The 16,647-nt window shown below is 40.4% G+C and overlaps 1 protein-coding gene and 1 long non-coding RNA gene across 3 annotated transcripts in view; one reads left to right on the forward strand and one right to left on the reverse strand.

The window, feature by feature from the left end:
• Positions 1 to 9,229, reverse strand: part of LOC124106676 (uncharacterized) — a 38,949-nt gene extending 29,720 nt beyond the window's left edge. Inside the window, exon 1 of one of the 2 annotated variants that reach the window (XR_009228618.1) lies at positions 9,114 to 9,229. This is a non-coding gene — a long non-coding RNA (uncharacterized LOC124106676). The remainder of the gene's footprint in view (positions 1 to 9,113) is intronic. The other variant, XR_009228619.1, reaches the window with a different exon arrangement.
• A 118-nt stretch (positions 9,230 to 9,347) lies between these two features.
• Positions 9,348 to 13,559, forward strand: CUNH12orf76 (chromosome unknown C12orf76 homolog). Its single transcript, XM_046464332.2, has 2 exons — positions 9,348 to 9,523; positions 12,276 to 13,559. Exons 1-2 carry the CDS (start codon positions 9,391 to 9,393, stop codon positions 12,359 to 12,361), a joined length of 219 nt encoding a protein of 72 aa, XP_046320288.1. The 5' UTR covers positions 9,348 to 9,390; the 3' UTR covers positions 12,362 to 13,559.
• Positions 13,560 to 16,647: the final 3,088 nt, after the last annotated feature.

Below are 16,647 nucleotides of genomic sequence, written 5' to 3' on the forward strand. Positions count from 1 at the left end.
GTACTTAATGCCATTGAAGTGTACATTTACAAATACTTAAAATGGTAAAATTTATATTAAGGACATTTTACCACAATAATAAAAGAAAAATTATCTGGTCAACATAATTTTGAGATTATATAAGAGATAAACTTTTTAAAAGGCTCAGAAAGGTTAAAAAAAAAAGGGGGGGATGTTGTAGCTGGACACAGTGGCATGCACCTGTCATCCCAGCTACTTGGGGCAAGAGGAGGACAAGAGGATCCCTTGAACCCAGGAATTAGAGACCATCCTCAGCAATATAGTAAGATCCCCACCTCAAAAAAACAAAGAAAGAATAAATAAAGAGATGCAAAACTGTGGAATAAGCAGATACAAGCCAAAATGTAGCTGGTGTAGTTGTAGGAATGTCAAATAGCTCAGTGAGTAGAGTGCTTGCCTTGCCTGCACCAGGCTCTGGGTTCAATCCCCCTGCACCACAAAAAAAAAAAAAAGGAATAACAACCATTAATAAAAACAAAAGCAGAACAATAATCCCCCTTATCTATAGAGAATATTTCCCCCAGTGGATGCCGTAAACCTCAGATACTGTTGAACCTTATGTATACTATGACTTTTCCTAGTATACATACCTAAAATTAGGTTTAATTTAAAAATGAGGCATAGTAAGAAATTAACCATAATAACTTACCTAAGAAACCCCAGAATATGATTTTTTTTTCTTTCCTTGTTGAGAACTTTCACCTTTTAACTTAAAGAAGCACTTTGTGACTTCTCTTTGGTATGTCCAAATTGTCAGCATCCTTACTCTTGTGCTTACGGGCCATTATTAAGTAAAATAAGGGTTACTTGAACACAAGCACTGAGATGCCTCCATAGTTCATCTGATAATTGAGATGGCTACTTGGTAGGTGGTATAATAAACAGTGTAGATTCATGTCCTTTTCAAAGGAATGATTTATGTCCTGGTCAAGGCAGAGCAAGATGGCATAAGATTTTATCACATACTCAAAACAGCATTTATTTCTGGAATTTGGTACATAATATTTTTAGACCCTGGTTGCGCTCAGGCAATTGAAATCTTGGAAAGCAAAAACCAAGAATAAAATGAGACTACTGTAATGTATCTTCATTAAAGAATTTTAGAATGAAAATAAGTATAAAGAATAAGAATGAAAAAGTATAAGAAATCTCCAAATAAAGACAAACACTGTTAACATGTTCACAAGTATTTTTTGAATATTTTCCTTTTTTGTTTCCCTAGTAGGAAATAACTATTTTTTGTATTCCAGTACCAAGTTAATAATGTATGATAATGATAGAGAAATTTGGACAATGTTGAAGAGTAAAAAAGAAGAAATAGAAACCAGCCTGATATCTAGAGATAATCTTATTATTTCAGATATATTCTTCCAGATGTTTTGATACACACAGAAAAATACAAATTTTGTATAATATAAGTGGGATCATGTGAAGAAGATGTGGAGAACAAGGAACACTTTTATACTGTTAGTAGGACTTTAAATTCATGCACCACTATGGAAATTGGTATGGAGGCTCATCAAAAGACCAGGGATGAAACCACCATATGACCCAACTATACCACTTAGTTCTAAAGAATTAAAGTCATCAGGGCTGGGGTTGTGGCTCAGCGGTAGAGCGTTGGCCTAGCACATGCAAGGACCTGGGTTCGATCCTCAGCACCACATAAAAATAAATAAATAAAATAAAGGTATTGTGTCCAACTACAACTAAAAAATAAATTAAAAAAAAGAATTAAAGTCATCATACTACACTGATACACGCATATTCATGTTTATAGCAGCACAATTCACAATAGCCAAATTATGGAACCAGCCTAGATGTCCAACAATGAAAGACAGATTAAGAAAATGTCATATATATATACACACACACACATATATATATGCACATGTATATATACACACATATGTATATAGGCACATATATATATATACACACACACACATGTACACACAAAGGAGTTTTACTCAGCCATAAAGAAGAATGAAATTACGTCATTTGCAGAAAAATGGGTGGAATTGACAGCATTATGTTACATTAAATAAGCCAAACTCAGAAAGTCAAGGGTTATATTTTCTCTCATATGTGAAAGCCAGAGAGAAAAAAAGGAAAAGAAAGGTAGACAGCAATCTTATGAAAATTAAAGAGAGATCGGTAGAGTAGGGGGAAAGGACCAGGAGGAAGGAGGAAGAGAGGGAAAGGGGGAATACTGGGGAGTGATATTGGCCAGATTATATTGTTATATTGTGTGCATGGCGACTATGTAACAACAAACCCCAATAACTGTACCATTATGTACAATTGTAATGCACTAATAAAAAAGATGGAAAAAAATAAATTAGGGGCTGGGGTTGTGGCTCAGCAGTAGAGCGCTCACCTCGCACATGCTGGGCCCTAGGTTCCATCCTCAGCACCACGTAAAAAATAAATAAACAAAATAGAGGTATTGTGTCCAACAACAACTAAAAAATAAATGTTTTTTTAATTAATTAAATAGGATCCTATTTCAGTGCAATAGAGCAGGCATAGAAAAACACCACATGATCTCACTTATAAATGAAATCTAAAAAAATCAGACTTATAAGAGTAAAATGGTAATTACTGGTGGAGAAGATGTTGGTAAAAGACAAAACTTTAATTAGGAGGAATAGTTTGCCACTGATCATTGCCTTGATATTAGAGTAAAGAAAGAATTCAAAATTTGAAAGGACAGTAACTGGAGAGCCTGTTGCTTGAGTAAATACCAGCAGTGACTTACCGATCTTAGTACTCAACCCCTAGCTAGTACTCAACCCCTAGCACCCAGATTTGTGTCTGAGGTCACAGAAGACAAACCAGGGTTCAAAGCCCGACTGGGTCTAACTGACTCCTTTTCCCAGAAGGAGAAATAGGAACCCTGGTACTTGAGCCAAAGGACTGAGTGAGACAGAGAGAGGTGAACCCCACAACCACACCATAACCCTGACCTCCCTCCTGCCATGTCCAGGCCACTCCAGTAAGCTGTATCTCTCTTTCAATTGGCTTTACCAAATTTTTAGACTCAAAGGAGTGTGAAGCCCAGCACTGTTGACACAGAACAGAAGACACCCTTAGTCTCTGTTAGTATGTACAAACTAATACACGTTGTCACAGATGCATAACCTTACTCCAAACCTCTGGTTCTCAGCAGAGGATGTGCATAGTTAACCCAGCAGTGAGTTTCTGGCGGGGCAACATTTATACCAGGCATGAGTATCATCTCATTTATCCCTTACAGCATCCTTCCCAAGCAGGATCTGTGATTATATCCATTTTAAAGAAAAGAATACCAAGTCCCAGAGAAGTCAAGTCACCTTGTCAGAAAGTAACAGGGTAAGTTCACTTTCTAACATCTTGGCTCTGGATTCCATGTTTATAACCACTTCGTTCTAAATTTTGCTTAGGGCAGTGTAGGGTAGAGAAAGAGGAAAATACTTTCCAATAGGAAAATTTGAAGCATGTAGTAATGAAATTGATGGTGTCTGGCAGCTTTCCAGACCCTGGAATAGATACAGAAAAACTGTAACTTCAAGACACATAATCCAGCCGGTGATCATGTGCTTGCCAATTCCTGATGCATTTCAGATGTCTCATTTAACTCCTCAAGTCTGGGATTTAATGTATCCTTTAGTCACTCATTCAGTGAAGGAGTCAACTCTATTCATCATGATCTTGAAGCAAAGACAGTACCTGACACATCCTCTAAGGAAATTCTGAATGCCCAGCAGGAGCAAAAATCAGGGTAATTTTTGATGTGTTCCAAGTAGCTGTGCTCAAGTGACTAAGGACAAAAGTTGCTGAGCTGATGGTTTTAAAATTAGGATGTTGATGTAACTAAATTCGACCCTGTTACAGACCAAAAGAGCATAAATGTGGTTCTTTCTGAGGGGAAAAAAAATGGAAAAAGACAATCTTAGTTACCAATTAAGGAGGCAAATGGTTCAGAAAAGTATAGCTGCTTCCCTGCTGTTAATGTAGGTGAAAATACGCAGCTTGCAGCTATAATTTAAATATAGAACATCTTTAAAAGCCAGTCTCTTCTCATCCTCTGACACTCTGTTTCCAGGGTTTTAACATTCATAAAATATAAAGACAAGTACCTGATGCATCCTCTAAGGAACTACTCAACACCCAGCAACATCAGAAATCAGGGTAATTTCTTCAAATACCGTTGCCCTTGACCAGCCATCTCCATGGACATGAGCCTTTTCACACAAAGGACACGAGGGCTGTATGGAATTCTGCTTCATGTCAGCATGGTGGTACAAGGAATACCTAAATGCAGTATGGAAAACTAAGGACGTGAGAAGGAGGGATTGAAAACGAGGATGATCGCGTCCTCCTTCAGCCAAAGCAAAAGGACAATAGTTGAAGCAGCAATTTCCTTTGCTGAGATGGTTCAACTCAAGTTTTTACAGCTCTCTCATGTCAGGATCTTTTTGGGTGAAAATCAGAGCCACCCAAATCAACTAATAAGCTAAAGCAAAAACTAAATTGATTGGCTCATGTGACTTCAATGCCTGGCCCAAGAGTGTGAGGCTAGATGCTCGGTGTCATCAGACTTCGTACCATGTTATCTTCCGATCCCTTGTACCTCTTTGCTTCTGTATTGGCTCAATGGGTAGCAAAGATGGCCCTTAACAACTTAGGCAGAAATCCTCAAGAGCTGTGGAAAAAGGCCTAGAGATACCTCTCATGGGTCCAACTTTGGTCACACGTTCTGTCCTGAACCAATGCTGCAGTCAGAGGGATGGAAAATGCAGGTTGGCCAGGTGCAGATCATGTGCACACCCCCAGAGCAAAGGCATGAGGACCCCATAGGCTAGGAGGAAGCGGTGCTTTCCCACTGGTCACCAGCTATAGCTGGAGGAAGAGGGAACAGATCCCGGGCATCCAAAACCTGACAGCGTCAGCTCTGTGGTGATGATGAGCTGTCTGGAGCTTTCTCCTGGTGGTCACTTGTTGCCCAGTACTCCTTCTGTATCTTCTCCTGGCTCCTGGTGGTATCTTCAACTTTCCTAAGGCTGAAGTTCATTCTGAAGGTGACTCACCCCAGATACAGACACAATCCCCCCCTTTCACTCCCTAAAGCACTCTTAATCTAAGGTGTTGTACATAATCCCCTTTTACCAAACTTTTGGGGTTAAGATGGATTTGGAATTATAACAGCATAGGAAGCCACAGAAACCCAAATACCAGGTATCACTGACTGTCCATCCTGTGAGCCTCCTGATATCTTGATGCTGGATTTGGCTTCCTCCCAATCCAGTGCCTTCTCCCATCTTTGATATCATCCTCTCTCGAGGCCCTCACCACATGTCTCTTATTAGATACCAGGTAAAAATCAGTATTACACACAATAAAAATGTGGAATAATTTAGCTGTCTTTAACTTTCTGTTGCAGACTGTGTTCTGGGCTTTGCCTTTATAACTGAAAAATCTGCTAAAAGTATTTTCCTATGGGCTGGGGCTGAAACTCAGTGGCAGAGCACTTGCCTAGCATACATGAGGCACTGGGTTTGATCCTCAGCAGCACATAAAAAATTAATTAATTAATAAATAAAGGTAGCATGTCCATCTACAACAAAAAATATTTTTAAAAAAACTATTTTTCTAAGCCACAGTTACAAACCATTTCTTTCCTAAGTTAAAATTGGTACCTCTGAAGTAAATCAAATCCATAAAGAAATACCATTCCATACCCAATAGGATGGCTATAACTTGAGAAGAAAAAAACAAAAACAAGTCCTGGCAAAGGATGTGGAGAAACTGGAACACACATGCATTGCTAGAGGGAGTGTGAAGGGGTACAGTCACTGTGGAAAACAGAAGTTGAGATATAGAACTACCACATGACCAGCAGTTCCACTCCTGGGTATATATTTCAAAGAATTGAAGACAGGGGCTCTAACAGATATTTATATGCCAGCGCTCACTGCAGCATCATTCACAGTAACTGGAAGGTGGAAACCACCCAAGGGCCCATTAGTAGTTGAATGGATAAACAAGATACGTATGTGCACATAGCAGAATAATATTTAGCCACAAAAGGAGTGAACCTTTTACATATGTAACAACATGAATGGACCTTGAAAACATGCTTAGTGAAATACGCCAATCATAGAAGAATGAATATATATGATACCACTTATACAAAGCACTGAGAATAGTCAAATTCATAGACACAGAAAAAGAAGTTTCTAGAGATTGAGGGTAAGGAGGAAGAGTTATTGTTTAATAGAGGATTTTTCTTGGCAATAATGAAAGGTTTTAGGTCTAGATTGTGGTGATAGTCACACAGCGTTGTGAATGTATTTCATGTATTTGATGCCATTGAATTGTTTGCTTACAACTAATGAAAATGTAATGTTTTATATATTTATTTAACATTAACTAATTAATTAATTGGAAGCTACCACATGACCAGATTCTCCATTTTTTCTTTTGTTTCTATAGAAAAAAAACTATAATGGGAGTATGTCTCCTGAAATGTTGTAACCTGAATATAAGTCCCTCAGTCTGTAGTCATGCAATTATTCATTTCACAAGAGTTTATTGAGCACCTACTGTGTGTAAAACACATGCCAGCTTGAACATGGGAAGAGAAGGGTAGAGAGGTGAATAAGTTCCAGATTATGCTCTGAAGGTAGGGTCGCCAGATTGAGCAAATAAAAAATATAGAATATGTTACCCCATGCAAATCTTTGGGATGTATCTTTACTAAACATTATTTATTGTTTATCTGAAATTCAAATCTGGATGTCCTGCAACCCTGATAGAGGGAATTTATTGTCCAGTTAGGGAGATAAGAGTTGTTCTGAAATCACCAAAATGCAAGGTATAATGAACCCAAGCATCAAAAGATCAAGAGCGGTGAGAATTTTGTAGCCAAGATTATTATATTTAATTCTGAGTGGTCCACTCTGTTGGTAGTGTGCAAACATATGTGAAGTTCATAAGTGGAGAAAACAGGCTGTTTTTTTAAATATATTATGCTTATATTTTTTAATATCTTTATTTTATTTATTTATTTCTCTATTTTTATGTGGTGCTGAGGATGGAACTCAGGGCCTTGCACGTGCTAGGCGAGTGCTCTACTGCTGTGCCACAGCCACAGCCACAGCCCCTCCTTCAACCCTTTTTGACAAACATGTTTCTCTTTTACTTCCTCAACATTATTGCTTCACATCCACTCAATACATATTTGAAGATATGCTCTGTTGTAGGCATTGCTCTGGCACTGAGGACAGAATAGTGAACCCGATGTTGTCTCTCCCTTTGTGGGGTTCAGAGGTAAGAGAGGGAGACAATGACAACAGAAAAAAATGAGAGAATAAAATGCAGACAGTGGTGAAAACTAGACAGAGTGACTGCAGGGCTTTGAGGTTTGAGGCATGGGCACCCTAAGGAGTGCTTCAGGCAGAGGCCTGCTGTGTACAGTTCTCAAGAAAGAGCACTGTAAGTAAATCACACTGCATGACCTTTCTGTTCCCGCCTCAAGATTTTTGAGGTGAGAACAGAAAGGTCATGCAGTGTGATTCCATATAACACATTTTCTTTAAACAACTGCTTATCCTCCTATGTCTCTTTTGCACATCCTTTAATTGAAGGGAATTTGAGAAATAGTTCAATAATGGGCAGCACAAGAAAGAATAGAAATCGAGGCATCTCAATAAGACACAAACTATTTGACTACATGACTTCTAGGGTCCATTCCAAACCCAGTTTTCTAAGGCATATTTCCCCAAACAAACAAACAAAAATGATAGCTAACATGTAAGCCACTTACACTGTGTGATGTCAACTACAAGCATTTTCTTAATTCAGTCCTCTAACAGAGATCAATTCTCTTATCCTCATTTTCCACATACAGGCACTGAGGCTCAGAGAGGTGAGCACTGTGCTCACTTAACTACTAATGCTTAGGTGTTACTCCATTCCACGACTTGCTTCTACTTTTAAATACATTAGAACCCAGCATGAAATAACTGACCTGCCAGGAAACATCCCAAAGAAGTTAAAGAGGGTCCTAAACTTGTCTAAAGAGAACCATTCTCTATCCTCCTCTCAGATGGAGGTTCTTTTAGTGCCCTACATTCCACAGTTCCCAGGACCAGATCTCACAAAGCTATTCCACCAGCCTGATGGGAATTGCCTCCCTGATGTGTAAATTCAGTACCCTGTTGTTATTATTTCTCTTTATAGCATCCATTGCTATTTTGAATCATATAATTCTCTTTGTGATCCTTGATGATCTGCCTTCCTAACTAGACTAAAAGTTACATCAGGACACACAAGTGGTAAGCGCTTAATTTTTCTTTTCGGTACTAGGGATTAAACCCAGGGCCCTGTTGCATGCTAGGTAAATGCTCTACCACTGAGCTACATTCCCAATCCAATTTTAAAATAAATATATAAATGAAGACCTGTGAGATCTCATGCATTTGGGTATAACTAGTTAGAGTTGGCAGAATGCTTTCCATTATCTCTTTTGCATGCCTTGTGTTTTGTGAGGTAGATAGTACTAATCCTACCACAAGTCAAACCTGAACAATGACATGAGACAGTGGGTGAACTGGAAAAGCCTCCAGTTTGAGAATGTATAATAACGGGGTCAAGTTCTAGCGCTGCCGCTTACAATATGTAGCCTTGGGGCAAAACACTTTAAGGGCAGTGTCCTCGCTTGTTCAGCAAACATCCATTGCACATCCTGTGCTACTCTTCTCTCTGCGATAGAGCAGTGAGCAAGAACAAAACCACTGCCTCCTGGAATTTACATTCTAGAGCTGACGGCAGGAATATCACAAAATGTACATCAAGTGTAAAAGGTAAATGGTGGTGAGTTTAAGGACACTGGGGATGAAAGAACGAGGGTAGGAGTGTGCATTCTGAGGCAGAGGGAGGGTTGCAGAGTTAGCTAAGGACTCCCTCAGGTGGTATCTGTAAAATGGGAACACTATTTTTCAGGTCTGGTGGAGATTTAGTAAGAAAAGGCATGGATTGGTACACACACACACACACACACACACACACACTTCCATAGGTCCAGAATGGACCTAAGAGACTCCTACCGAATGATGCCTCTTGCAGCCCAACGCACGGGGCGACGTGGGTCCCGGAGGATCTGTAAAGACAGTGGAATGATGCCCGGAACGTGAGGAAAATTTGCCTGGGCGGAACGTTAATCCATAGGGAACCCTTGCAGGTTCGGAACATTAGCGGGGAGGTACTGTCACCCTAGCAACGACACGCACCGGGCGGATGCAGGCTGCGGAAAGCGGGCCGCGGCTGGAGGCAAGGGCGGGACTTACGGCGGAAGTGGCCTCTTTACCGCTAGTGCCGCGGAAGATGCTGCGTTCGGTGTGGCTGTGGCTGGGTCTGGGCCTGTGCAGCCTCTTGCTGGGGCAGGCGAAGGCCCCAAGCCCAGTGGAGCCGTCGGAGCGGAGCCGGCCGTATGCGGTGCTGCGCGGACAGAACCTAGGTGAGCAGCCGCGGGCGACAGGCTGTGGGTCGCACTTCCGCTTCTGCAGCTTCGGTCCGCAGGAACCTGCCACACAGGGTGGGAGATGTGTGAGGGCCCCGGGGCTGGTGGGGACTCTCAGGAGCCTCGAGACCCTGTCTCCGAAGGCCTGATGCTCAGCACAAGGCCCGGTAACTTGTTATTTTCCCGGAATGTGCTGGTTGTGCCTAAATGAACCGGAATCGACAACAGCCTGCATCTCAGCCTGGGCCCCCTCCTGTGTGGTTGCGAGGGCTAGGCAGTGAGGCGCGCCCTAAACCCCTGAGCACCCTGCGAAGTCGCTTCCACACGTTGTCAGGATTTCTTACCCTGGACACTACTGACATGTTGGATCAAAAGATTCTTTCTCAGGTGGAGGGAGCTACCCTGAACACTGTAGGTTGGTTAGCAATACCTCCACCCTTTACCCTGTAGATGCCAATAGCCCACCCTGTTTAGATCATCGAAATGTTTCCAGTGGTTACCAGTGACCTCTGGGTGAACATCCCCAGCGCTGAGACCAGTGCTGTAGATCAGCACTCCTCGGAGGGTGGTCTGCAATCTAGGTTATCTTCAAAGAGATGACTGCAGAAATTGAGTGTTTCAGAACTTAACACCGTGATGTTGTAACATCCCAGCAAGTGGAGAACAGTTTTAGGTATCTCTAACCTGGAACGCTTCGCAGGTGAAGGGAGCTGCAGGTCTGGGCCATAAAGCATAAAAACTAGTCCTTTACCATTGGTAGTACCAGAAACATGGCCCTAGACAATCCTGTGCAGTGGGTATTTTTACCTAATTTTACAGACAAGGAAACAGACACGGAGGTTGGATGACTTGTGTAAGCTTATGTAGCTTGAAAACATACATGGAAACCCAAACCTGTGCCATGTTGCTGATCTTGACAATAGTAACAGTGCTTGTTATATGTCCAGCAGTTTGTTGAGCACTTTTTTATTTGGCCCTCAAACTTTTTAAGTGGGTGTCATTTGTCCCATTTGATGGATGCAGAAAATCATGCTCCTTTATGGGAACTGACCATAAGAATGGAGTGAAATAGTCTAATAGGTTCTGTCTGGACCTGCCAGTCAGATAACTGATATTACATGGAAAGTGCAGAGAGGTGGTGAGCAGGAGAATCAATCAAGCCCCAGATGGATTGGTAGCTGTCCCAGTGGACATTGTATACCTCATAACACATGCTTTTAAGCTGTTTTTAATTTATTTTAAGTAGATTTCCATCCCCCATTCCAATCCTCAGAATTTCTGCTTTGGGAGTTTAAATTTTTTAGATCCCTTCTAAATTCAAGAAAATGGCTTAAGCAGAATAAGACGGTTTTGAATCTAATTACAGTCGGAATTTTAGGAACTTGGAATTCAAGACTTTTGAAAATTGGGGAAGGTGTTTAGGAAACAAGGGCTATTTGAGATATGATATTTAGCTCACATAAGATGTAGATTTTGTTTAATAAAGACATTAAAGTTACTTGTAACCTTTTGGAGTTATGGCACACTGTCTTTGTCATCTCTTCTACCCTTCTGCTCTCCCTCACTCACCTAAAAAGATGACCTTCCCATGCAATAATTGGGTTAAGTGTGGATGATGATGGGGCACTGGGGGAAATACTCTGAAATTACTGTTTCGAAGAAAACTGGTGAAATGTTGGTTTTCCAGAGGAACAGTAACTTGATTGGAAAACAACCATGGTTAGGCCCCAGCTGGAATTTGAGTTGGGCCCACTTACTTACAAGCACATATAAATATACTTGCTTATTAATGGTAACAGCATTTTGAATGCTTCCTAAGATCTCTGTTATGGAAACACGGTTGCACATCACTACTGCTGTTGAGTAAACCTTCTGGCAGGTGACTGGTTAATATTTTAAAGCACTGGTCCTTATCATCCTGTACCAGCAAAGCTCAACTTGAGTAAATAGTTGTAGATCCCACTTCTCACCTGAGCACCTTGAAAATTTTAGTTGTGAACTTTATTCTCAAAAACATAATAGGTTTGTGCAGTTGGTTAATTGCTTCTTTGGTGAGAAGATCCTGGTCAAGACAATATTAAGAGACTGAAATATTTTATTGTTTACTGAATTTCCAGGTCTTACTAGTGGCTTTCCAGACATAGTTGGGCTCCCTGCACCTGTTACCTGTCTGTAGTCAGATGGTTCTCCACACAGCAGCAAGAGGGATCTTTTCCCCAGCAAAATCCAAGCATGTCTCCCTTTGCCTTCAGTCCTCCTGAAGCTCCTCTTTAAATTTTTGCGGGGAAGTCCTTATTTTCTTCATGGGCTCCAGGGCCCTACATAAACTGGCTTCAACCTTCCTGTCTGGCCTCTTTTCTTTCTCTCTTTACTCCTTCATATTTGTCTCCTTTTCTTCTGGCCCTTCTCTGATCCTTGGGAGGGCAATGCTCTCCCTGCAGAGCTGCACACAGCTGCTCCTTCCTGTTATCAGGGGCTCAGCTTGTGTATCACCTTTGAGCTTCCTCCTCCACCTTACCTGCTGTTGCCCGCCATCCCATCACCATCACAGCACTGTTTTCTTCACAGCTTATCAAGGTATGTGAAAGGCTTTTACTTATGTCTCACTGCACAAGGGTTTATTCACAGCTCTCTCCCCTCCTCCTGGCACAGTGCCTGGCAGTAAGTGGCATTTGAAAAATCATAGTCAACAAATGCATGAATTGCAGAATCTGTGTGCCCTTAGGAGTAACATATTTTCTCTTTGCAGTGTTGATGGGAACCATTTTCAGCATCCTGCTGGTGACCGTCATCCTTATGGCATTTTGTGTCTACAAGCCCATTCGGCGTCGATAACAGCCAAGCAAGCAAGTTCCGCCACAAGCTTTTGGGAACAGGATAAGTTGTGTTGCACATGGGCCAATGGAGAAGTTGGAATCAGAACTTTTCTATTTGGAAATGACCTTTGGTCATTTGTTAAAAGCTAAATGGTTTAGAAAAAAAATCTACTAGTGATTTTTTTTTCCCCTAACATCCTAATGCAAGTAATTTGGCTGCTGAGCTGCTTCTTGATGTTTCTTTTTATGTCTGACTGTACTTGTAAAAGACCTGATGCTCCAAGGTTCAGGGCAAAGATGGAGTATTCACAAGAAAGAAAACATGGTAACCCTGTACCCATAAGAACCACACTGGAAAGGACTACCATTAATGCTTGAAATAGTAGTAAGAGGAAGGCTTAACCTGTAGAGACACTGCCTGCACTAGAGCCATCTGCTCACAGCAGATTAAGAATCACAATTTTCATTATACTGAGTTGACTTAGAATGCCCTGGTTGCAAAGCAGTGTCCACTGTAGGGAACTTGAGCCTGTGACTCTCTACCTGCATCCAACTCTGTATGTGGATGTCCCCCAATGAAGTCAGGGTCGCATCAGGTAGGCCTATTACTGTATGCACCCTTGGCATAGAAAGCTCTGGGATTGAACTGGAAGTGTTTAGGTGGCCCCTCAGGAAAAGAACTCCATCCTGTTCAGACACAGTGATCCCTTTGTTTAGTACTTAAGTCTTTCCAGCCCTAAAACTTGTGTTAGCTTTTCAGATGGGGAACCGAGACTCAGCAGGAACCCTGTTCAGCCCTGGGTATGGGGGGGCTCAACCAAGAAGTACATTTCCACTGTGGGCTGCTGTGTGTTTACATAAATTCAATCTCAGTTTTGAAAATGCTGAGATTAGTTAGTTTGCACTGCTGGTAAACTGGATTTTTTACCCCTATTGAAATGATACTTCCACACTTATAGACTGGTTATTAGTATTTATTTTAAAGGTGCTAGATTTAATTTTGTTATGAAGTTGAAATGCTTATCTTGTGCTTTATTTAGCACAGCACTGATATTTTCTTTTCTCAACAACCTGCACTTAATGTGAAATAACTGATGAGGCATACTGTAACAATGTGACCTAAGGACTTTGTTTAACCTTGTAACATTGAACCATTGAGATGTTCTTCGTTCTGTACTTTTGAGCAAACTGTCAATTAAAATGAAAGCCAAACCCTATGTGTTGTTTTACTTAGTAATTACTTCCCAAGTGTTAAAGTGCAGGTAGGGATGTGTGTGGGTGGGTGTGGGTGTGGGTATGTATGTGTGAACCTGATTTCTTAAGGAAGCACTATGAAGTGGAATTTTAAATTCATGTGAAACAACTTATTGCCACTAGACAAAGGTACTAATTTTAAAAAACTGAACCATGTACTTCAGGGTCAAGATTTAACAGTTCTCACCTTTTTGATTTTGATTTCTACTTTGACTATACAGGTACTTAGAAGGTATTTTTAATGTTCAAATGTATGCGTTTTACCAAGGATTTAAAATTCAAACTTTATGACTTTGTGGTTAGAAACTGTGATCTGAATACTGCTAATTTCTTGGAAAAAAATTGATTTAGGTTTCTGATCTCCGTGGTGACCTTAGGAAAATTAATTCTAATATTCTGTATCTGTTAGATCAAGTTTATTTACAGCCTTTTGCTTTATTTTATCTTAGTGGGTTTTTTTCCCCTCAATGTTTATTTATTTATTTATTATTTTTATGTGGTGCAGTATGTGATGGAAATTCAAAGTCCAACCTTGACCTATGTCTAGAAATAGGTAGGCATGGGTTAAGATTGACGTCCAGTTGAGAAAAGTATAATACACGAATAGTACCCAAGAGTCCTCAGATCTCAATCAGCACTGAAAGGCTTCTGAATCTCAACTTTAAGAAGTTTATTTAGTGTTTGCTAACATTTTCTTATTGGTGCAGGTTAAACACGTGTTCATCTGGCTACACAGGTAGTATTCTGAGAATGGTTTAGTTATGTGGTCTAGGGTTGACAAGCATACCTTCAGAGATGAAGACTAGGGAAGTAATCTATTTGAAAGTACTAGATGGCTAGTCTTGACTGCATAAAAGTCAAAAACCCAGGGTCTCACACATGCTAGGTGAGTGCTCTCCCCGAGCCACAACCCCAGCCCTTATCTTAGTGGGTTTTTTAATTCATTTCATCTACTTAATCTATCAATCACCAAGAAAGATTTTAAAGTATCACAAAATGGAAGTCCATTTTTTAAAAATTTCCTTTGATTAACCAATTAATGCCTACTTTATGCATTTGAGACTGTGTTTCAGTAAATATAATAATTTTAAAGAAAAAAAAGGAAACTAGGCCATAATCAACTCTCAGGCTGGATCCAGGTAAGGCTTGGATTCTTGTCCCATCTCCAATTATAAACAGACTTAACCTCTCTAGAGCCTCAACTTTCTAATCTGTAAAGTGGTGATATACACACTCTCTTAATTATTGTAAAAATCCAATGATGTGAAAAATAATACAAATGGAGGAAGAATCACCACAGCTGGACCATCCCATAGAAGTCCTAGGTTACTGACTGAGGAAGAAGGGGGTGGGATACAGAGACTGGCATTTACAAGAGTCCAGTCCTAGGAATACATAACCATTACCATCTCATCTGGAAGAACATCTTCAAATACTGCTATGATGTTCATTGCCATTTTTAGAATTTTAAAATGAAACAGTAAAAACTTGTCAAACAGTTAAATCTTGTGACTTGCTTTTCGCTTAGAATTACCACTCATCTGTTCCAGTTTTCTGAAACAACTGTGCAATAATGATATTCTACACACAAATCCAAGACCCAGTCTACATTTATGTTCCAGTTTCATCATCTGTATCAATTCAACAAAATAATCTTTGCAGAAAGAGGCCTTTTGTAGAGGGAATTCTGGGGGGAGATAATTATCCCCAAAACTTTTATGCAGTCAAGACTAGCCAACTAGTACTTTCAAACAGATTACTTCCCTAGTCTTCATCTCTGAAGGTATGCTTGTCAACCCTAGACCACATAACTAAACCATTCTCAGAATACTACCTGTGTAGCCGGATGAACACGTGTTTAACCTGCACCAATAAGAACATGTTAGCAAACACTAAATAAACTTCTTAAAGTTGAGATTCAGAAGGCTCTCAGTGCCGATTGAGGTCTGAAGACTCTTGGGTACCATTCGTGTATTATACTTTTCTCAACTGGACGTTAATCTTAACCCACACCTACCTATTTCTAGACATAGGTCAAGGTTGGACTTTGAGTCCCATCACCAGACACTTGTAATTTTCATAGCCCATCTTTTTTAATGCCATCTGTGGTCAGCAGGAGGCTGGAAAATTTACGTTTCCTTTCGATATTGAGAACAGACTTTTCTATTTCTTTGACACCTCACATCATGTGCAGTGTGACAGGCTTCTTTATGGAACAGAAAGTCTTAGAAACTTAAAAGTTGCTTAGTTAAAGTTTCTGCTGATATTGGGTCATTCAAACTTGAATGAACCTAGAGTTAAAAAAAAAAAGAAAAAGAAAACTATTGTTACATCATCTGATCATCCTTCTATCAACTATTGTTAAATCATCCATCCACTTGACCTAAGGAGAATCATTTTCTTTTCTTCACAGTGCTCTCATAGCTCAGTGAATTGGTATCTACTTTCCCACAAAAGCAAAGCAGCTTTTTCACATCCTCCCAGAAATATCAAAGCCTCATTTCCAGAACCCAAACAATTTTTACTGGCCGTAAACTACCTTTTGTGATTTAGTAAAACGTATTAAGTGTAAGATGAGTCTGGAAGCCCTAAGTATCATCTGAATGTGTAAAAATAGCCTCCCAAAGCACACCAGGGAAGGAGTGTTCAGCGGGCCCTCCTGTCCTCCTCCAGAGCCAGTGCGCCTGGGGACACTGCTGCAGGGCTGGCTGAGCAATCCAATGTGGATGCTTTTCCTTTTCATCTGGAACAATTTGTGTGGCACATGTGGTCTGTGTGAGTTGGTAGGAAGGCTGACAGAAGTGTGCCACCTTGTCATGGTATACAACCGAGCAACTTGTTCCAGTGACGAGAAGAAAATGCAAAAAAAAAAAGAGACAAGACTCAGGGCTGGGGTTGTGGCTCAGTGGCAGAGTGCTTGCTTCGTACATGTATGGTACTGGGTTTGATCCTCAGCACCACATAAAAATAAACAAACACAATGAAGATATTGTGTCCATCTATAACTTAAAAAAAAAAATGTTTTAAAAAAGAGACAAGACTCAGACTGAA

This window comes from Marmota monax, unplaced genomic scaffold (genome assembly GCF_021218885.2).
Source record: "Marmota monax isolate L192 unplaced genomic scaffold, Marmota_monax_Labrador192_F-V1.1 WCK01_AAM20220418_F8-fsc00269, whole genome shotgun sequence".
NCBI classification, from domain to species: Eukaryota; Metazoa; Chordata; class Mammalia; order Rodentia; family Sciuridae; genus Marmota; species Marmota monax.